General features: G+C 52.2%; 1 protein-coding gene across 2 annotated transcripts in view; it reads right to left on the reverse strand.

The window, feature by feature from the left end:
* The window catches only part of PCSK6 (proprotein convertase subtilisin/kexin type 6), a 190,904-nt gene extending 178,510 nt beyond the window's left edge, over positions 1-12,394 (reverse strand). For both annotated transcript variants that reach the window (XM_047864230.1, XM_047864229.1), the window contains exon 1: positions 12,116-12,394. In XM_047864230.1, coding sequence (XP_047720186.1) covers positions 12,116-12,394 — 279 coding nt within the window. The remainder of the gene's footprint in view (positions 1-12,115) is intronic.
* Positions 12,395-19,846: the final 7,452 nt, after the last annotated feature.

The raw sequence follows: 19,846 nt of genomic DNA on the forward strand, positions 1-19,846 counted from the left end.
AATAAAACCTTTTATGTGCATGTACATTTCTGAGACAGACACTCATACGCTAAAGTGTGATGGTATCTAGGGGAAGAAGGAAATTGGAGATGGGAGGAGGGGGAAGAAGATTTTGGATTTTTGCTCGTTATACATCTGCACGGTTTGAATTCTTTACGATGGAAGAATATTTACATAATACAGATGTAACTTCATAAAATAAGAAAAAATATGCTCAATAAAATCTTTATGAGTTGAAGTGAACAAATGTCATCAAGTCCTGGACCCTCTGCAAGGCCGGTGACACAGGGGAGACACAGGGAACTGTGATGAGCCACTGTGACCAGGGGTGCAAGTCATGTCAGTGGGAGTGAGGCGGTGACGGAACCCCTTCCGCCTCCCTGCACGGTGCTCACCTTCCAGACCAGACTCCCCAACGAGTCGCAAAGAATCCACTGACCTAAAATGTCAGGGGAAAGATTAAGTAAGTATGGGCCAGCCACTAAATGATACACTGAGGCAGCCCTTAAAAATTACACATAGAGTAGTTCTAGGCTTAGGAGGTATGGGGTGCAAAACTGTACACTCTATTTGTATAAGACATACACCCATGTGTGAGTGTGTGTGTGCATACATATATGCATATGTACATACTTATATATAAATATACGTATGCACATACTCACATGTACATGCATGAGTGTGCACACACACAAAGTTGTTTTTTTTTTTTAATGTTTATTTATTTTGAGGCAGGAGAGGGGCAGAGAGAGAGGGAGAAAGAGAATCCCAAACAGGTTCTAGGCGGTCAGATGCAGGGCTCCAATCCCACAAACCATGACTTCATGACCTGAGCTGAGATCAAGAGTAGGACACTCATTCGAATGAACTACCCAGGTGCCCCCACCTCCATACACAGTTTAAAAAAAAAAACAATGAAAAGGACATGGTCCAAGACATTAACGGTGATTATCTTTGAGTGGTAGGATTATAAATGATTTTTGGAGTTTTCTTTGTTCTTTTTCATGTGTTTCAAATATTCAATATACATGTGTGTATTCCTCTTACACCAAAAAATTTAAGTAATGACACAATTTTATAACTAGGCTGTCCCCTCATTAAGCCCCTTCTCTCCTCGTGGGGTTCCAACCTTCTTGTCAGAGATCTGGCTCCATGGTGTTCCACTCTCCTCCTGGGGTGGGAAACACACAGGTCCCTGGGAGCCTTGGGGGGGGGGGAGCGGTGTCCAAGGAAAGCTCCCTGCCCTTGGGACTCTTGGACTCCAAAGTCAAGGATGCTGCAGGCAGACTTTATGCCTTCAAAGATAAACCTTGGAAGTGAAGCCCCAGGCCAAGACCTGATAAGAAGGGAGGGTCCTACAGTCATCCTCCTTCTGGATAGGACTACATAGTCACCTTCCTAAGTGTCCCTTCTTCCTCAAGCTTCCATCTGCCTGGACTGTACCCCTCTACCTTACCAGTTAGAGGACCCCAACTCAAGCTCCATGGCCAGTCCAGCTGCCACCAGCTCTCTGCAACCTTTCCTAACATGGACCGTCTGTGAGTGAGGTCTGGAATCAAAGTGGTCCAAGTTGAAAGCCTTGCTCTGAAATTTACTAAGCTATAGTAAGTCACTCAAATACCCAGAGCCTCAGTTTGATCATCTGTGTAACAGGGTCACTCCTAGGGTTCTTGGGTAATGATCAGAGCAGTGCTTCTTAATCAGTGGGAACAATAATGTCAGTGACTCAAATGCCCCCTCTAATGCAACACAGTCACCAGGTATGTCTGGGAGGTGGTGTGGGGGCAGTGAGTGGGACAAGGGCCTGAAGAAACAGAAATGAACAAAGATGAGGACAAGATGCTCTCACACAATGTCTGTGTGTGTGGTGGACGGCAGGGGTCTAGCTGAGGCCCTCTGTGGAGCTCTGAGAGCACAGTGCTCAGGCCTGCCAGGCAGCAGACAGGTCAGGAAACACCACTTTGGCTAATTCTGAAGAGCAGCGTTGGCCAGGCAGAACATACAGGGAATGGGCACCGGGGTTAAAATAATAGCAACCAATAGCAGGTGCAAAAGAAAGAAAAAGTATAGGGAAAGTTTCCAGAATGGCAAAGGGGTGGCTGGAAAACAGCAAAAGGGAAGGGCTCTGGGTTGAGGCCAGAACAAGAGAGAGGGATAGTTCGCTCCCCAAGAGCCAAAGGAGTGAGGCTTTGCTGCACAAGAGCATTGGCCAGGTTCAAAGCAGAGAAAGGACGGCATGAGGATTTTGGTCCTGAAGCACTGTCCAGTCAGCAGTGAGGGAACTGGCCTGGAAGGGGGCAGGGAGAACAGCGAGGCAGTAACCCAGGTATTACCAGAGAGAGTGTGAGCATCCCGGGAGCAAGGGAGAAGCCAGGAGGCAGAGTGGACAGGGCCGTGGCCAGTGGATGTGGACATGAGGGAAATCCAGAGCAAAGTCCCGGCTTCCAGCGTGGAGAACAGGGCATGAGACAGGGCTAGCAAAGGAACAGCTTTGCCTTCTCCTAGCCAGGGACAACTGCATGCAGGCCCTTACATGGCAAGCAGGTGGCCCTGCCTGCCTCTCTGCCACCTCCCCAGACTGTGTCCACCCTGGAGAGTCTGACAAGGTCACCGGAGTAGACTCGGGCCCCCCATGGGCAAGAAGGAGGTGCTGGTTGAATGAACACAGGAGGTCATCTCTGAGAGGTATCCTCACGAGTTTTTGAAACAAAGGGGAGAGCCTCTGGAAATCAAGGACCCTTCCAGAAACCCGCCTGCCAACACTAATCCACCCCTGTGGCAAATGCAGTCTGGCTTATCATCCAGAGCTTCAAGAGTCTGATCCATTGGGCTGTTTCTTCCCACTGAGAAGTCGGATTCACCCAACAAGGACTCCGGAAATGACTGGATGTCAGCCAGTGACAGGAGTGTAAAGGCCCCAAGGAGGGGTAGGAAGCTGAAGCCAATGGCCACTTTCTGACCCCGATTCCACAAGCAGGTCATATGCGGCAGGGTGGCAACACACGTCGGGCCAGAGGCTGTGGGGCCCCGCGGAGCATCGCTGCTTTGCACCCAAGCAACCAAGGGGGAGACAATGAGACTGTTTCTTCCTCTCAGCGGTGCCACTGTCTTGACACTAAGGGCATTGATGGGCTGGTTACCATGGGAACCTGAGCTGCCGATCCCATCCCATGGAGCATGAGGCTCCCTTCCAACAGTTGATGGCTATTCATCCCTGTTCTCCGCAGCACTGGACAGAGGGCCTTGTGCCTGCCACCGGGTCTTCAAAATCCTCCAACAGTACAGGCTCAAGGACATCAGGAAGAGCTGGGATTTGATGGGATGAGAGGGCACATAGGGTCTGAAGCACCATGGTGGTCTCCAGGGCGGGGCACTGCTGGCCCTTGCGCCCTGTGTAGCTGACCTCACCTAGCAGCAAACTAGGGCATCATGGGGTCATCCCCATGCAGGAACACAGGCACAAACCCCGGAGGGGCCCGTCTGCCAGGTGGCTCCAAAAAACAAGGGATTAAAATTCAAAAAGTAGGGGTGGAGACGGTTCAGCCAACAGATATGATGTACGAGTGTCACCTGCTCCTTCACAAACGCTCACATCCTCCCCCCTAACCAAGAGGTTCTGGTCAGGCAGAGGCTACATCTCTTACCTCTGAGGGCCCAGCACCAGTGAGAGCACACAGCAAACACAGAATAAGTGAGGGCATGTCCTCTGGCCACCCTGGAGTGGCCCCTCCACGATCAGAGAAATGGCAGGATTGGAACTGATCTTCAAGAGCAGCCAGAGGACCAACTACGGATTGACTTACCCAGGAAGCCCAGAGCCTGGTGGCAGAAATGAACAAGCCAATAGGCAATGTCGGGGTGATGGGGGCTGGGGAGCCTAGGAGGGCTGGGGAAATCAGGGCAGGCCTGCAGGTGTCTGGGAAGGACAAGAGGCTAGCCAGGGGGTGGGAAGGGCATCCCAGGGAGAAAGAATAGCATAAGGGAACCTGAAGGGAAGCAAGAGCGTGAAGTGGTTCAGGAGAGTTGGGGCCAGGGCAGAAGGAGGCCCAGTAGCAGGATGGACAGGTGAGAGGTGATAGAGGCCCCCCGGCCTATGCTGGGCAACAGCAGCAGGAAAGCAGGGGGACCTGAGAGCCATCCAGGAGACCCACGAGACAGGCTGAGTTACAAACCAGACGGGAGGCATGGAAGCAGGGGGAGGCGGCGGTGACTTCCGGTCCTCGAGCTCAGGCACCGGGTTTGCCAATCCTTTCTGGAGACAGGGACCACACAGAGAGGAGAAGGTTTACAGTGAGGGATGATTCCTCCATTCATAGTGTGCAGAGTTTGAGCAACTGAGTGTAGCATCCATCCTCAAAGGACCAAAAAGGATTGGGGCATACTTTTCCCTCCCAAATAGAGAGATGTAAGTTTCAATACCAATGACAAGGAGCCAGCACCAAGTGTTCTGGATGAAACAGTGCTGACATGCAGCACTGTGTGTGCATGTGCATGTGAGCCAGGTGGAAAGAAGGAGAAACAGTGGCCAGTGGGGTCCACATAGGCTCTTTGTCAATGGCAGCAGTGAGCTGATGGCTTTCTGGCCCGATGGCTTACCTGTATCTGAGAAACAGGTCCAAGGTCAGTCAGCCAAAGGTGATGACAGTGGAAGGCAGGTCAGAGTGTATGGGTTTAGACCCTGGCCTGTCAGTCACCAGTTTGTGACCTGCACAAGTCAGAACTGAACTGGGCCTGAGCGCTCCTCATGATTAAACAGGCCTGGTGGCACCTCTTTGCAGGGGTGGCACGAGGGCTCCATGAGTGGGAGCACCTGCAGAAGAGACATTCATTGGCTAGACACAAGCATGTGCCAGGGCTTCTGGTCAATGCCAAGGCCAAGCCACAATCCAAAGGCCAGAAGGGAGAGAGGCAGCCCTCCACTGCAGGGCCCTGGAAGGAGAGGGAGATGCATCAGCCCTTTTGGCCCGGGCTGTGGAGGCTCAGAGGAACTGCAACTTAGAGGCAAAAATCTGTGCAAAGGCTCAAGACCCAAAAGGGCCCAGGGTGTTCTGCAGTGTGTGAATGGTCCTGCAGGGGCCTGGGGTCACCCAAAGCCCAAGGCCAGGCAGAGGCCTCAGACAGGTGCTTCGGGCTCTCCACCCCATCCACAGCTCTGTTGCTCACTTGCGCTGTTGGTTTCTGCCTCAAGAGACCCAAACTCTTCCAGGGGACCGTTCGGCTGAGCATCCACTCTGGCCTGATTCAGAGTCTCCTCCTGGCCACCTGGCTCCACGCACAGCCACTCAGCTTCAGTCATCTCTCTCCACCACAGTTCCCGTGACTTATGAGGGCAGTCTATTCAAATAAAACCCTGTCCACTTAACACTGTTACCATCTGAAGAAAGATGTCAAACGGAGGGTATGACACCATATGATACCACGAGCTTCACAATCCCAATCTTATCTCTCTCTCCACCCTCACCCCACCACATCACACCCAGAACCTCTCCATTTCTACTCCCAGGCCAGCCTGCATGCATGGCTCTTGGCTCAGAGTATTAACACAAGACAGCCTCAGACTGAAAATCAAAACCAGATAACTAGGTCACAGGTGACTGCTATTCTGAGCCTCCCCTTGTCCCCCTCAAGCCCCCAACACTCTGCTCGGAACAAATACTGGCCCATTATTCTAACACCTGGCTAAAGCTTCAGCTTTTTTTTTTTTGATTGTAAGAACAAGCTGTCTGCAGCATGACAATTTTCCTCTGCTGACAAGTGAATTAAGCAGACCCACCTGAAATTCTGGGCCAGGTATGTCCCGAGCTGTAGCTATTTTAAGCAAAACTATTTAAGGCAAGTTCAAAATCATTTAAGGCTCTTAGATCTTTTAGGGGCCCTGGCAGCCAGCCTGCCTTTTTATGTTCAGACTCAGAACCAACAAATTAGCTCAATACCCCAGGCAAAGCAAAAAATGCAAGGGAAAGTATGGTATCGAAGCACCACCTTTAAGATAAATATCACTTCCAAAAGCTGCAGGTGCTGAAATGTTGTGATTTGGTTGGTGAGAATATCTTGTTGCCATCCCTTTCACATGCACAACCTGTCTTTTCCTGGAGTCATTGGGGTCAAAGGTTACAATGTATATAGGTTAGAGTGAGGGCCATGTGGGCCACCAAATGGTTTGAAAGACAAGGAAGCAGAGGAGGGGAACCTGGGTGGCTCAGTCAGTTAAGCATCCAACTTCAGCTTAGGTCATGACCTCATGGTTCATGAGTTTAAGCCCTGTGTTGGGCTCTGTGTTGACAGCTCAGTGCCTGGACCCTGCTTCGGATTCTGGGTCTCCCTCTGCCCCTCCCCAGCTCATGCTTTGACTCTGTCTCTCAAAAAAAATGAATAAACATTACAAAATTAAAAAAATAAAGAAACAGAGGGGGTAGAAGAGAGAGGGTGATGGCTGAGAGCAGGGTTCTAGGGCTCTGGGTCTGGCTCTGCCCAAATAGCCTGGTGATCTGAGCTAGGCATTCTGGTTCTCTAGGTCACCAATTGCTTGACAAGCAGACTGGCCCAGCTCAGGAGGCCTAAATAGGGGCTTCTTCCTCCACCTGTGTGTCCACAGACAGTCTTCAGACAATCCAGGAACACCACGATGTGCGCATGTGAGGTGCATTTTTCTTTTCTTCCCCCCCCTTAACATTTCATGTGTATTGACATATATGTGTGTACGTGTGTGTGCGTAAGTGTATATATGTACGTGCATGTATACATGCATGTCTGCACCCACATGTACACATCACCATATATAAATTTTGATACAAAGAAAAGCACAAAAGCCCAAATTTATATGTTATATATACACACAAGTATGCCCCTATATCTGTATATTATGAATTATAACACTGCAGATAAAGTTTGACATTCCTCTCTCAGTTTCTCCCCCCTCCCTCCCTTCTACTATTAACCTGAACTTGATGTGGATGCTTCCTACATGTGTATGCATTCACAAATAATACAGAATTACTTAGTGTGTTTTTTAAAGTTTACATAAATACTACTACACTGTGCACTGGCAATGTGCCTTTTCACATGTAGAGATTTATCTCTGTAGATACTTATCTGATTAATTCCTTTCTTATCTTTTTTTCTTTGAGAGAGAGAGAGTGTGTGTGTGAGTGGGGGAGAGGGGCAGAGGGAAAGGGAGAGAGAGAGAGAAAGAAAGAGAGAGAGAGAGAATCCTGAGCAAGCTCCATACTCAGCGTGAAGCCCAACTCGGGGCTTGGTCCCACAACCCTGCGTTCATGACCTGAGCCAAAATCAAGGGTCAGACGCTAAGCCAATTGAGGCACCCAGGTGTCCCTGGTTAGTTCCTTTCTAGCTATTGTATAATATTCCATCATGTGACCATTTTGATGGTCTCCTACTGACGGATATTTAGGACGTGTTTCCTTTCATTTAAAAAATGTTTCTGTGACCTTCCTCTGCAAGGCTCCTTGTGCACTTGCGTAAGGTCTTCTCTCCAGTAGAAGCCTAGATATGGACCTGCTGATGCAATTCTACCTCATTGTCAAGGGCCAAATTGCTCTCCATAGTAGTTATACCGATTTCCACTTCGACCAGCAGCCTCGGGAAGTTCCGTGGCTCCACATCCTTGTCAACACTTGATACTAACACTTTTCCACATCGGCCGATCTGACGGTGTGAAGTGCTATGTTGTCACTGCCTCGTGTTGCACTGTCCTCATAACTCCCAGGAGGCCCAGCAGCTTTCCTCGTGTTCATTGGCCGTTTGGGCTTCCTCTTCATTGAATTCCCTATTCATACATTTCTCCATTTCTCTACGTGGCATTTATCTGTTACTTATTGATTTATATCTTTTTAAATAATCTTGGCACCAACCTGTGTGCTATATGTTATAAATATGTTTTCTAGTCTACTATGTACTTTTAAACTCTGTTGTGATGTGTTTGTTACACAGAACTTTTCATGGATCAATCTCTTCCTTTATTTGTTCTTTTTCTGTCTTAAGAAATCCTTTCCTGGGGCACCTGGGTGGCTCAGTCGGTTGGGCGTCCGACTTCGGCTCAGGTCATGATCTCGCAGTCCGTGAGTTCGAGCCCCGCGTTGGGCTCTGTGCTGACAGCTCAGAGCCTGGAGCCTGTTTCAGATTCTGTGTCTCCCTCTCTCTCTGACCTTCCCCCATTCATGCTCTGTCTCTCTCTGTCTCAAAAAAATGAATAAATGTTAAAAAAAAATTAAAAAAAAAAGAAATCCTTTCCTGTCCTAATGTCATAAAAGTATTCCACTCTGTTTATTTCTACTGGAATTTACTACTGTGTAGTGCAAGGTGAGGTAAGGATCTGAAGCGCCATTGACTGAAATGCCCACCCTTCCCCATCCATTTGTAACTCTTCCACTCGCACATACATGTTCCCATACGTGCCTGGGTTTGAGTTGATCCCATTGATGGATGGGACCATCCCTGGGCCAATGTCAAACCATCCTTATGGGAAGTTCCACTCCTTGGCACAGCACACTCCCTTCCTTTTTCTCCCTTCTCAGAGTCGTCTCAGGGATTCTGGGAACTTACTCTTCCATGTGAATTTTAGCATTCAGTTGTATGACTTCATATCCCATATAAAACCCTGTTGGCACTTCAACTAAATTACACTGAATTTATAGATTAATCAGGGGAGGGGGCATGTGATAATCAGTCCTCCCATCCATGAACATGGCTCATCCCTTCATTATTCAGACCTTTCTTTCAAAACATCTTTCCAATATTTTATAATTTTCTGCCTGTTTCACATTTTTTCAAAAATTTATTCCTAGGTTTCTAACAGCTTTTATGCTACAGTGTTTTATCATTTCTTTTATCTTCTCAGATGTTGCTGTTGGATAGATAGCTACCGGTGACGAAGCACCCTGTTCAATTCTATAACTAATTCTAATAGTCTCTAGATTCTCTTGGATTATCCATGTAGTTACTTATACCACCTGTCAATAATGACATTTGACTCTTCCAAATCTCTCTTTCTTCCTTCTTTTCTTTCTTTCTTTTCTTTCTTTCTTTCTTTCTTTCTTTCTTTCTTTCTTTCTTTTTTTTATTTTTTTTTATTTTAAAAAAAAATTTTTTTTTCAACGTTTATTTATTTTTGGGACAGAGAGAGACAGAGCATGAACGGGGGAGGGACAGAGAGAGAGGGAGACACAGAATCAGAAACAGGCTCCAGGCTCTGAGCCATCAGCCCAGAGCCCGACGCGGGGCTCGAACTCCCGGACCGCGAGATCGTGACCTGGCTGAAGTCGGACGCTTAACCGACTGCGCCACCCAGGCGCCCCTCTTTCTTTCTTTCTTTCAACATTGTGGTGCATTATCTGGGACGGAAGGGTAAAAAAAGAGGCTAGTTTGGTTCCTGCTGATGTATATTTTTCAATGGAGAAGATCCAAAGCCTTTATCAGTCTGAAAGGCATCAATCTCTCTCTCTCTCTCTCTCTCTCTCTCTCTCTCTCTCTCTCTCAATTACTTTTGCACCACTTAAAATACATGGAATCAGGTTATCAGTTGCATAAAAGAGAGTAAAACAATCGAGCCAGGAGTTAGAGCATCACAAAGACCCATGAGCACAGCAGGGCTGTGAGTCAGGGCAGGTAGGAGGCATAACACTAGTTGCCCATTAAGGGTTTGGGGAAAGGGTCTCACACAAAGGACACAGACCAGAGAATGCAGCAGGAGACAAAGAGCAGGGAGCAAAGCTATCAGAGGTGACACACACTGTGTGGACCCAAACGGCTTCCATCCCTTGTTTTCCCTCAGTTTACTTATCCATAAATCAAACCTAATAATATCTACATCTTATTTATGAGTCACAAATTCTCCCGGCTGAAAAAGGCAAATAAGGTTTTTAAAAGAGTTCTTAGTGAATAGGTAGATGTTGGAATGCTCCAGGCCTTTTCCACATTAGCAGTTCACTTGGGGGAGGGAGAAAAGCTGGTTTTGGAATAAAGAGTAATAGGCTCTCCTTGAGTAAACACACACACATACACACACACACACACACACACACACACACACACACAGCCTCTGAGACTGCCCGGATCCCCAACCAACTAATCCCTCCATTTGCGAATGACACCCTGCCTCCCAAGCTGAGCGAAGGCACCACGGCAGTCTACCCTGGCTGCATTGGACAGAACTGGAGGGTCCCTGAGAGACTCCCCAGAAGGTCCCAGGTCGGGGCAGGTAAGTACCTGGAGGAACCTCCCCCGTGGGTAAAATGACAACAGCACACTGCGTATGAGACTCAGTTCAGTGAGTCTGACAGAAGTTGTTTCAAAGCCCTGGCATTTTTTATTGTGGGGGACAGGAACTGTGAGGGGGAGGCACTGTGTGTGCCTCTCATTGCCATGTCCAGGAGCTTCACGGCTCAACGTCAGTTCCCCTCTGCTCCTTTAATTATAGGAGCCAGAAACCCAGGCACTTTGTAATTTACCGTGCAGTTTGAGAGTCACTTTGAGCTGAAGACAAATTGCCAGGCCACCTGGGCAGAGCAGCGAAGTGTAGCAGGAGCCGGGGGGCCCTAGCAACCAACGGGGATGGTGCCCCGAGCAACACCTTCTTCAGGCTGGACCATCAGCTGGGGAGATTTAGGAACCACAGGTAGAAATGAAGCCAGTGCTACCCAAAGGCAACATCTTCCATCACAGGGTGTTTGAAGAGACCTGAGCAAACTGTATAAAAGATACACAAAAAGATACGTGGCATTCTTTCAGACACACTCTGATCTGCCGCCTGAAGTACAGAGCAAGCCGCAGAAATTGACTTTTCCAGAAGGCCACACATCTCACATTAGCAGCTTCTGTGCGGGACTTAGGATGCAGAAGAAATGTCATTTACATTGGGGCCACACCACACTTTGCTGGCTTCTGTCACGGATAATGATGAAACTAAATTTAACACTGCCTGGCACTAGGGTTTGAGTTATGAGCTGGCGCTTCCCTGTCGCTTCGCTTCATCCCTCTAAGTGTGGAGTTTGTAGGAGATTTGTTAACTGCACGGAGAGGTCCCCTGGTGGGACCGCACACTTCAGTCTGTTGCCCCTCCACGGGCCACAAATCAATCCCTTGCCCCGCTGCCATTCTGTAGGGTTGGCGGAGTGGGGGGAAGGGGGGGGAGGGACCTGCCTCAGCCTCCTTTGGGGTTATGCCACCTTCGTGCCCAGGGCTTGTCCTCTCTTGCTAGTTGACAGTGATAGCGATGGCCCAGGCCGTGGGAGGGCTCTGGGCTCACTGACCAGGGTTAGGGCCCGGCCTGGGGTTTTGCTGCCCGACAACACTGATCTTCCCAACAAATGCAGCCAGTACAAACTGCCACCGTCCCTACAGTTGAAGATGGGATGGGAAAGTGACTCGCCTAAGGTCATACAGCTAGTGTGGAGAGCAGCCCTGAGAACAGCGACAGAAGCTCAGAATCAAAGCCAACTCCCCGGTGCCGGTGCCGGAAGGGGTCTTAAACGCAGGACCCCTGCCTCCAGCCCACCGCGCGGGTGCAGGGGTCCTGAGCTGCCTGCAAAGCCTCTGACGGCTGCTTCCAGGCTCCGGGCTGCCCTCCCTCCTGGAGCCGCGGACACCGAGTCAGCACGGGTCCCCGAGCCTCTGGGCCACGCGCGTGTCACCACCGAGCCGCGGGGCCGCCCCGGCGCGCTCAGGGTCCGGAGCCCCGCGCCGCCCCCCGTCGAGGACAGCGGGTCCGGTGTGGCGGAGCGGGGATCCGAGGCCAGGGAGAGCTTGGTGGGCACTGAGGACAGCGCCCGCGGGCAGAGCGCGGCGCCCGAGACCGGCTCCCTCTCCCGCTCCGCCGGGCAGGTGCCCGCGCCGGGCCGCCGGGCCGGCGGAACTGCCCGCGGCGCTCCAGGCCCGAGTGGGCGCCCTGGGGCCACCCGATGGGTCCCGCCGAGCGTCCCGCGTCCCCAGTCGACTCCCCGCCGGGCGCCGCGGCCGACCCCCGACCGCAAGGGCCGAGCCGATCGGGACCCCTGCCCGCGCGCGGCCGCCGCGCCGCGGGCCGGAAGGAGGCGCCCCCTCGCGCCGTGCCCACCGGCGGCCGGGAAAGTTTTGGGCGCGCGGGGCCGGCCGCACTCACCTGGCCCAAGTTGAGGTAGCCGTGCGCCGCGGCCACGCGGTCCGCCGCGGCCGGGCCGCCCAGCACTTGCACTGCCCAGTGGTTGGTGTAGACGGGGCGCGGCGGCGGTGGCGGCGCGGAGCAGGCGGCGGGCAGCGCGAGCAGCAGCAGCCAGCGCCAGGGGCGCGGCGCGAGCGGCCGGAGCCCGGGCCCGCCGGCGCCCCCCGCGTCCACGGCGTCCACGGCGGCGGCCCGGGGAGGCGGCCGGGGCCCGGGCGCAGGCGGCGCGCGCGGAGGCATGGCAGCGGCAGGCTCGCGCGGCGCCCGAGCGGCGAGTGCGCCGGGGGGTGGGGTGCCGCCTTTTAAAGCCGCTCCGCGCCGGGGAAGCGCCGCCGCCGCCGCTGCGGGCGGGAGCGAGGGAGGAGGAGGCGGCCGCGGCGCGTTCCCGCCCGCGCGGCCCGGTGGCGCCCCTGGGCCCGCGCTCCAGCAGCCCGCACCGGGACCAGCGCGAGCCGGGGGATGGGGGGAGGGGGGCACCGGGCGGTGCGGGCGGGCGGCGGGGGAGGCCCGAGACGCCCTCCACTGGGGAACTTCTCGCAGACTTTTAGGGCTCTCGGGACACAGGCCCAGGGCGGCCCCGAGCGGCGGCCCTGTCCGCCCCCCGCACGTTTTACCAGGAGCCCCGAGAGGCTCCCCCCCCCCCCCCCCCCCGCCTGGGGCAGCTCAGGTGAGTCCAGACCGGGGACCTCAGGCCCGAGCCCTCCCACCCGTCGGGCAGCCTGGAGGCCTCACCCACCGGGTCGAGTTTAATCTCATTGAAGGGTGGCCTTGCTCATCTCAGTGTGAGATGGTGGGTTTGCAAGGGCTCTGGGTTCTAAAGGAAAGAAGCCCCAAGGAAAGACAGGGTCGTGGCCCGGTGGAGAACGAGGCCTGATTGGAGAGGCACGTTAAGTGGGGCCAAGACGGCTGACAGATTAGCCGGACTCAAGGAGTGCACAGCAGAAACCCCGAGGCGCAGCCGACCCTGGAGAAGCAGGTGGTACAGGTGAATCCCCAAGCTGTCTGCTTCGTTTTCTGTGTGATTCTTGGGCACGTCGCTGTCCCTGCTGAGCGCAGGGCTCCACCTGTAAATGGGGATGACAACAGTATCCACCCCATAGGGCTGTTTTGAGGATGACATGAGCTCTTGCGGGGCGATAAGCTGTCCATAAACGTTTGTTTTTATGAGCCCAGGGCCTGCCACATGGTAGGTGTTCACTCGTGTAGACTCTTAAAAGCTCCCGGTGAGCTGGTACCAGTCAGTGGGAAAGTGAGTTGAATCATCCTTGCCCCTGCTGCCTGGAGCAGCCTAGAATGCAGCAGGTAATTATTTGGTGCACCCTGGAGAATTATGGAACTGTTCACACTGTGAACAAGCAAGTGGGGAGAGCTGAGGACTGCTTCAGGATCTCTTCTCCCATTACTTTCAGGACCCCTTGGTCCCAATTAGCGACACGTGGAAAGCAAGCCTTTACCTGGATGAATACAGGAGAGAAAACAAAACATAGGCCCCAGAAGGCCTTGAGGTGGGAAGGCAAGACGACCACTGATCCGATGTCCCGTTTCCAGAAGAAATTCCTATGGAGAGCTCGCTCGAGTCTGTGGCTTGGCAGATAGAGGTGGGGCAATAGGGGGCAGGAGGGGTGGGGAGAAAGCAGGATCTGTGGAGGTGGCTTCCCCGGGTCCTTTCCAGCCTCCCTCTCAGGAGCCCTTTGGTTTCGTAACTGACATGATTCATCCTTTCTGCAGGCGTGAGTCACCCTGAATGGAGGTGAGAGCACGGGAGGTATGGTAGGAGGCCCCACAGGGACAAACCAAATCCTTGTTCACAGGGCTTCTGCCAGGGAACCTGGAACCTGGGGATTCATTTCCCTCACATTTTTCTCTTTTCTGCGCTAGATGCAACTTCTCCCACCTCACTCCCCCTGGCCGAGTGTGATCAGCTCCCTGGACAGACACTCAAGGCCTGCCCCATGCTGCAGAATCAGGCCCCTTGCATCCCCCTTACAGACGGCCTAGACGCTAGCCTGCCCCTACCCACTTAAGAGACAGGAGGCCCTGAGGCAAGCCGGGCTATCCTAGAGGTCACACCCCCCCTCTTAGCCAAAATCATACCCAGAACCCTCACCCTGTCTCTTCCAGAGGTCGCCTAGCTGTCCACAGAGAAGGGACGCTGGACTGATTCAGGGGGCTGGATTAGAAGTCTCACTCTGTCACTTTTCAGCAATCCATGTGGGAGACACCCGTCTCTCTTCTGGCCCCTGTCACCTGGACTGGGTCGGCTCTGTCGCAGATCCTGTGTTGTGCCTCTTCAAGTATGTGGCGCTCTTCAAGATAATGCTACACTGCACATAATCTAAGTTATTATGAAGCAATTCGTCCCTCCCCAGAGGGCCCCCCACACACACCCCCACCAAGACAGCAGTGATTTTTGACAGGCAGAGATAAGAGTTTTTCCATAATAATTTAGCAGATTCAGGGATTCAGCCCACTGAACTGAGGAGCCTAAAATGTGTCTGAATTTTTATTTGGAAGGATCTGAATTTATTTTATTAACAGATCTGGTCCTTGTGAGCTACACTTGGCATTTATTGTGGAAGTGCCCAGGCACTATTTTGGCTTCAATGTTCTAGGAAGACTAGCTTCTCCAAATGAACATCCTAAATCAAATCACCTCCTGTGGGTCTCCTATTGATTTACGTGGTGACGGGATTAGCTCAATCACAGAAGGACCAGCCCTTGTATTGTGATAGAATCTGTAATAAAACTTGGTTGGTCTTCCTGCAGAGAGGAGATTACTCCTCACTTAAACTCCAGCCCTCCAGATGGGCCTTGAGGGTCCAACAGTTTGGGGCAGGGGCCAGGGTCGGGGTAGGCTGGGAAGAGGGCTGATCCTGCTTCCCTAGCTCAGAAGGCCTGGAGATGGACTGAAAGGTGACTGGAAGCTGGTCATCCATATTTCAGAAGTTTTAGAAAATGCTAGTACAGAGATGTGGTATTTATACTAGAATCCTCCCAAAATCAGAGAATAGGAGGAGGAGCCATCACTGGGAAGATGTTATGGAGTTATGTGTTCTCATGCCCACACTTGACCCCTGTGCAGCAAGTACAGGATTGCATAGCTGGGGCCAAGCAACGCCCCGTACTTCCAGGACCGCTGGATAGCAGAAGACTGCACACAACCTTCTGAGGTGTGTTGAAGCAGAATTTGATGCAGAAGTTGTTTCTAGTTTAAGTAACAAACACTTTACTGAAAAATCGCATGTTGGAAACGTGCTAGGTTCCGTGAGCCAGGGTGGCATCCATCAAACAATGTCTGATGGGCACCACCTTCAGGATATTGGAGAAGAGCATGCACTCAAAGCTCGGCCTCACCACGAGTTGTGCAAAGTCTTAGGCAAGTTGCTCCAGCATCTTCTGCTGGAGAGGGCAGTAATGATGAGGGCCCTGGGAGGCCGACAGGAGCTGTTGTATGCAGAGCCCCTGGCCCAGCACCTGATGCTGAGTAAGCACTCAAGAGTGGTAACAATGGTGACCACGCTGGGCCCCGGGAGCCCTGTAGTGAGATGGGATGGGCGAGGCTGCATATTCTGTCCCTCTGTGGGGTTCACAGGCATGTACATGTTCCACCCTTCGGCCATGCCTGCTTGCATGTTTTCTCAGATTTTAACATCCCTCATAAGGGAGGGCCTGGGAAAGATCAGACCCCTGCCTACCTCCAGCCCCTTCACCCCAGTCCCAGAGAAGGCTTCATCCTGCCCTGGGTTTCTACAAACTAGGGGTCCCCCAGCTGGTTCCACTGTCTCCCTTTCACACTTCTCTTTTCTCTCCTTTCCATCCATCCCGAGCCCCATCCACAGCTTCTCCCTCTAAGTGGTGGGTCAGGGGTCTTTCCCTCTCCATCCTTGTCTGAGCTCTGCCTTCCACTCGTGTTAAAGCCCATGTATCTTGTCATCTCCTCAGTGCGGGCTCTGACTCATGTTGGGCTCTCCTCCTTTCTGGGGGGATGTTTGACCATCTGTGGTGGGGAGGGCATGGAGCGGCACCAAACCCATTCTCATCCCACCCACTCTTTCCCTCTCTGGTTAGACTTTCCCTTTATATCTAGGTCCTCATTGTCTTAAGAAAGAGCCTTGTAAAAACTGCTTCTCCGGCAAAACAATTATCTTGCAATTATGTATCTCAGTGTTCCTTTCATAAACTCCCACGGGGAAATTTAGTGTCAAACAAGGAATTTAGGAGCAAAAAAGCAGAAGCTCCCTGAGAAGCTCTTCCCAACTAACAATGAGAGCATTGCAATTTATCTGCTTTCCCTTTTTGCCCTGGCTTCCAGGAGGCCCAGAGTCACATGTGATAGAAAAATCACAATTGTTAATTTTGTCCTTGATGCAGCAGTTTTAGAATGCCTTTAGTTTTAAGTACTAGAATACTCAACCAAAAGGAGCATGAACAGTAAGGACAGCTCATTATTTCACAAACAGGAATTTGGTGATAGGTGCATCCAGGGATGTTAATTCAGCAGCTCGGTGGTATCAGGGCTCAAGATAGCTTTTCTGTACTTTGCCTGGCTTTCTCCTCCTGTGCCTAAATCACGCGCTCGGATTGGAGCATTTTATTGTCTCCAGATAGCATCCAAGGAAGGAAGGGCAGGACACCCAGCTCATTTCCCCTCAGGTCCTATGGATCAGAACTGGGTCACAAGCTCACCCCGTCCGCCAAGCCGTCATTGACAACGTGAATGGGTTACCCAGGTTGGTTCCTAGCAATCTTGATTTCTCTCCTGGCGAAACATTACTGCCCCAGATTGAGCAAAATCCGAGATCTGTTTGCAAGAGGCTTCTCTAGGAAGGCTGTTGGGTGGGCGCCCAGCGGGTCTACGGGCTCCTCCTGTTTCTATTGTATCACCTTCCTGTGGATCCCGGGGCACAGGGCAGCCGCAAATGAATATTTATCGAAAGGAGGGAGGGAAGGAAGGAAGGGGCGGGGAGTTGCTCCCAAGCCACGCCCCCATCCCCTTACCATGCAGACCCTGGGGATCACATTGCCTCTTACCGAAGTCTGGCATATCAGCAGCAGGGTATGTGTGAAGACATCACTCTGACTCCAGGATGAGTTTTGGGTTCGTTGCCTAAGTACTCTTCCCGAGTGAGAATAAATTAGAAGTTGGCTCCCTTCATAGTCACGGCAAACGGAGCGAGGCAGAAGACGGGGTGGGAGTGGGGGAGGGGGGCGGTTTGCAGTCACAGACCAGGAGAGAAGAGCTAGACAAGAATCATTTTGGGAACCTGAGCGTATAAATCGGGAGTGGGGGAAAGTGCATCCCGGGGGACGTAAATGAAGTAACCTGGCTGCATAGGGTGGCAGTATTGGCGGTTTGGAGTCTTCCTGGAAAGTTCCTCTACCTGGGAAGTGCCCACCCCCCGCCCCAGCTTCTCTCTTCCTCCAAAGAAACAAAGGCCAGAGGCATGGACACTGTTACCCTTCTATCCTCCCGCCCCTGGGGAAAGGGGTCTCCCTGCCCCTCTCCGAAGCCATCCCTCCCCTGATGGCTGGTCCCCACAGCATCCCTCTCCCTGTGGGGTCTTGCTTTGCCTGTTACCCACACTCCTGAGCAGTTCATGGCTTCCTCTCCCCAGACCCTTCCCCGGCAGCAGATTTCCCAGAGCCCCTCACCCTACAGAGGCACACTTACCCCCACCCCCACCCCATGCCCCTTCCTACCACCTCTCTTCCTCTCCTCCTTCCTTTACAAGCAAGGTCCTGGAAAAGGTCACTTTGCTCTTCACCTGAGTGTTGCCCTGGACCCAGCTTCCTCCTGACTCAGCAGCTGCACCCTGCAGTGCAGTTGGAGAAGAAACAAAACCACCCTGGGTCTCCCCTGACACTCGTCATCACACACCTCTGCGGGCATGCTGAAACCCAGAACGCACTGTTGTTCTCAGTGACTGTGTCTACCTTCCCGCCCTCCCCCACCTCCTTGCTTGCTTCCTTCTAAACTCTTCCCAAGGAGAGACCTCTCCCCTCCCCCACCTGCACCTGCCCTGTGGCTCTGCCCACCCTCTGCCCCTGTGGCACACCCCCACTTCAGTCCTGCCTGACCCCACCCCACCTCAGGCACCAAGGGTGTCCCTGTGGCAACTGCTGACTTATCTCTGTGCACTTCACTTGGATGAGTTTCTCCTGCTGAATGATCTCTGTTTCATTACAAACATGCTGTCCTTCCATCCACCTTTAAAAAACAACCTGGGGGGCACCTGGGTGGCTCAGTCTGCTAAGTGTCTGACTCTCGGTTTTGGCTCAGGTCATGATCCAGTGTCGTGGGTTCAAGCCCTGCATTGGTCTCTGTGTTGACAGTTCAGAACTTGCTTGGAACTCTATCTCTCTCAAAATAAATAAATAAGCCTAAAAAAAAAAAAAACTTGGAAAAAAACCGAAGCTACCCTTCAATTTCCTTTCTTCCATTCATAGCAAAACAAAATGCTCAAAAGTTGCCTTCATCCACTGTCTCTGTTTCTCTCATGCTATCTCTTACACTCACTCCAATCAGGCCATGCCCCCACACCCTGTCCCTGTCCCCAGCAGCCCTCAAGTTGCTAAGTCCAGTGGTCAGTTCTGAGTCCTCATCCTAGGAGCCCTTCCCCGCAGCATATGACATGCAGAGTGCCTCTTCTCCTTGAAGATTTCCTCATGTGGCCTCCAGGATACCCCTCCCCACCCGCCTGCTTCTCTTCCCGGCTCTGTGGCTGCCTCTCTGCCCCCACTGACATTCTTCTTAGCATCGGGTACCCAAGCCCCAGTTCTCAATCTTCTTCTCTCTCCTTTCCACCCTCACTCCCTGGGTGATGTTGGCCATTCTCGTAACTGGGGTGCCTGTTACATGCTGATGGTTCCCATCGTGTGTCCCTGGCTTGGACCTTGCTCCTGAGCTCCAGACAGCTGATGACTTCTCCACTGGGGTATCTAAGGCACATCACAAAAACTGAACTCCTGATCTTCTCCACCCCACCTCTCCACCCCCAGTTTCCCCTGCCACAGTAAAGGGCAACTCCAAAGCCTTGTTGACCCCTCTCCTCAAACCTGCTCTTGGGCTGTCAGTGAATCTGGTTGTTTCTACCTTGGAAATCCTATTTTTCATCACTTCTACTGCTACCACCCTCATCCCTCACCTGGTAGAACTCAACAGCCCCCTAAATACCTACCCTATTCTGCCTTTGCCCCCTTGAAATAATCCTCAACACAGAGGGTCACCTGAAAACCAAGGTTTGACAGGCTGCTCCTTGGCTCTGACTTCTCCCAAGGCCTCGGGTCTCACACAGCAAAATCAAAGTCCTTATGATGCCCCAAAGATCTCATATGATCTACTCCCACTACACCCTGTGGGGTCTGCCAGATACTAGAAAAGTGTTGAACGAGGTGGTTCAGGCTTCTTGAAGGAAGTGACTTTTAAGCTGAGCTCCAAGAAATCAACAGGAAATACCCAGATGAGTGGACCATCAGTCAGGTCTAAGTGGGAAAATAGAAACCACACCAGTTATTTACAGTAAAGGGAATTGGTCACACAGGTGATTGAAAAGCTAAGATGGTGGGTGAAGGAGCAAACTGAGATTAACAGTCTCCTCCATCCCTGGGAGTGTTACCCAGGTGTTCCCCACCTGTTGGCAGGGCACCTGGCAGTGGGACCAGCATGTGCAAAGGCCCTGAGGCTGGAAGGAG

Source organism: Prionailurus viverrinus, chromosome B3 (assembly GCF_022837055.1).
Source record: "Prionailurus viverrinus isolate Anna chromosome B3, UM_Priviv_1.0, whole genome shotgun sequence".
NCBI lineage: Eukaryota > Metazoa > Chordata > Mammalia > Carnivora > Felidae > Prionailurus > Prionailurus viverrinus.